At 53.9% G+C, this 2,666-nt stretch overlaps 1 protein-coding gene and 1 non-coding gene across 2 annotated transcripts in view; both read left to right on the top strand.

The window, feature by feature from the left end:
• Nucleotides 1–614, top strand: part of VDBG_07752 (conserved hypothetical protein) — a gene marked incomplete at both ends in the record, with an annotated part of 1,440 nt that extends 826 nt beyond the window's left edge. The window contains one exon of the mRNA XM_003002247.1: nt 39–614. Coding sequence (XP_003002293.1) covers nt 39–614 — 576 coding nt within the window. The remainder of the gene's footprint in view (nt 1–38) is intronic.
• A 403-nt stretch (nt 615–1,017) lies between these two features.
• VDBG_15170 lies at nt 1,018–1,104 on the top strand. The gene has a single exon. It is a non-coding gene; the product is annotated as a tRNA-His (tRNA).
• Nucleotides 1,105–2,666: the final 1,562 nt, after the last annotated feature.

The raw sequence follows: 2,666 nt of genomic DNA, 5'->3' as shown, positions 1-2,666 counted from the left end.
CGAGCTCGGCTACATAGTCTCCTATACTCGCTGCCCAGCTACGCTGCGTCGTGGGCATGACGCCCACCCAGGGTTCCATCGCAACGCACTGCTCAACCTCGGCCTCGGCCTCGGGCCGCCCCCTCGTCGGCTACTTCAGCGACACCGTCGGCAGGATCAACATGGCCATGCTCATGACGGCCCTGTGCGCCGTCTTCTGTTTCGCGCTGTGGATCCCCGCACAGGGCTTCGCGCTACTGGGCGCGTTCGCCGTTCTCGCCGGCGCCACGTGTGGCACTTTCTGGGGCACCATCACGCCCGTGCTTGTCGAGGTTGTCGGCATGAAGAAGATGGCCGGCACCTTTGGCGTCGTCTGCCTGTCCATGGTGCTGCCCACGACTTTTGCCGAGGTCGCCGCCATTGAAATGTCGGTTGGGTCGGACGGCAAGGACTTCACTTCGGCGCAGGTCTTTGTCGCCTTCATGTTCGTCGCCGGCGCCTTGAGCATGTGGATGCTTCGCAGCTGGAAGATATTCGACTCAGAGACGGAGCGGCTCGTGGCTCCGGCACCGCGGTCGAGGTATGGCGTGTCATGGTTGGCGCCGAGGTTTCTCTTCCGCCTGTGGCATGTGTAGTGTATTCGTTGTCTCAGGAGCTGGAAGCGAGGATCAAGAACGGATGAGACAGGCGGGAGTCGGCACTCGTCCTAGAGGTCTTCCATTTTGAAAGCACTGATTGGAAATTCCAGTAGTAATGTTTAATTGAATCATGTTTTCATTTTAGCAAGACTCTCGAGGATGGGCGGGATTCTCCATCTCCAATCTGTCAGCATCCAGATCTCGATCTCGTTCGCAGGTTAACGGATGCCATGTCGACATGACTTGCTCACCCCTATTGGTATCCATCTCGACAAACAATCGTCGGTCGACTGGGTGCCAGATGCGGCATCGGTCGCCTCCACTGTAGGGCAGGAATTTGTCGCTCCACTCCACAACTCGAGCAACATGACCCCACCAGTTCGGGCCGCCCACCATCATAGCTTCGATCGTCTAGTTGGTTAGGATGATGCATTGTGGTTCTTACTACAATACTGCATTGACGGCAGTTCGAATCCGCCTCGGAGCACTTGTTTTGTTTTTGACGGTGTGCTGTTGATTATGCTGGGGGACGTATGCCAAACGTGATGCCCCCAAAAAGTTTTTGCATATAAAATCGACCTTGTGGTAAATGTGTGATCCGAGCACAGCACGTGCTTGACATGTGTCATATTCGAGAAATTGTCTACAGAACTTGTGTACAGTATACAGTATGGCAACAGCAGTGGGATCTGTACTGTTACTACATCCAGTCGTCCACCAGGGCACCAATGCTCAGGCCTAACAGAAAGCCTTCAGCAGCATCAACTGTAGCAGTTCCAGTCACGCGAAACAGCGCAGTTGATACCTCCCTGAGCGCCAAAGCTGCACCTGGACACCGAAGATTCGACTTGATTACAATGGGCCACGCGATCACCTGCGCTGTTGACGTGAAGCTCCCCCGACGCCTCGTCCCACGAGTGCTTCCCGAAGAATCAGCCCCGAGCTGTGGCGAGAGATGCCAACAAAGGGATACTGACATCCAAAGCCTCGTCACAGCTGCACGGGTTGTCGATCGAGAAGAAGTTACGACCTACTGTTCCAGTCACATCGCACTGTTCCCGAATCAATATACTGTCTTGATAGCACACGGGGGTTGACTCACGCCTTTCTCACACGCGGTCTCGATCCGAGCAGCGACTTCGAAGGGTGGGATCTCGGGGTTGCCTTCGCCATCGCCTCCAACCTGCTGCTGTTGTTTGAGGGATGACGAACGCTTTCTGGAGATGGCAGTGGTGAGTCGTCTAGCCATCATCTTATATCTCTGATGTCGGTGGCCTGGATCTCGAACTACGGGTTCATTCAACGATAGCGCGCTCTTCTACAACATGTAGGATGATGTTTCCGGTGATTCATGCCAGGCATTGTAGCAGTGGCCAATTCGGTTACTAGGCTTGGGACTAAGTCACTCCTCCCAACAAGATACTATTGAGTGACGCTCTTCTGTTGCGATGCAGCCCGTTTCGTGCTTCGGAGTGAGTGCTGCGTGGTGGTGCGAAAAGTCCCTCCTGCGGCGTTCATACTGGACACTCTCTGTCATTCCTACTGGACTATGATCAGGATCAGAACATCCAATCTCCATCTCATTTTAGACAACAGCTTTTTCTCTCAATGCAACCCTAGGCCGGCACCATGTTCCAACAGGAGCCCGCACTCCGGGAAATGCTACAAAGACATGGATGCCACTCTGGGTCGCCTGCCTTTTGCATGATAATCGAAAAGTGCTAGATCATCCTGATGAGGCAGGTCACTTTGAACTTGAACCATTCAACACCAAAGTACTTTTCAGCCAAGGCCAATGCCTAACCTCGCGAGCCTGAACGGCTATTCGCAGGATCCAAGCAATTCACCATGCCGCTACCCGAAGGAGGAAATTTGGATCGTATCTATCAAAGCCTCAGTCTCTCTTCAAGTCTCGAGATTCCCGCATCCGTCATGATTGTCGGCTCCGGTGAGCACATGCCAGTGATGACGCCACGAGAACGATAGCCTACTTTTCGATGATAGTCCACTCGTATATCCACATGTTCGTGATAAGCTGCCATGCGTGGG

The sequence above is a fragment of the Verticillium alfalfae genome, genomic scaffold (assembly GCF_000150825.1).
Source record: "Verticillium alfalfae VaMs.102 supercont1.10 genomic scaffold, whole genome shotgun sequence".
In the NCBI taxonomy this organism is placed as follows: domain Eukaryota; kingdom Fungi; phylum Ascomycota; class Sordariomycetes; order Glomerellales; family Plectosphaerellaceae; genus Verticillium; species Verticillium alfalfae.
Note: the sequence above shows the minus strand (reverse complement) of the source record. Positions and strands in the feature narration are given on the sequence as shown.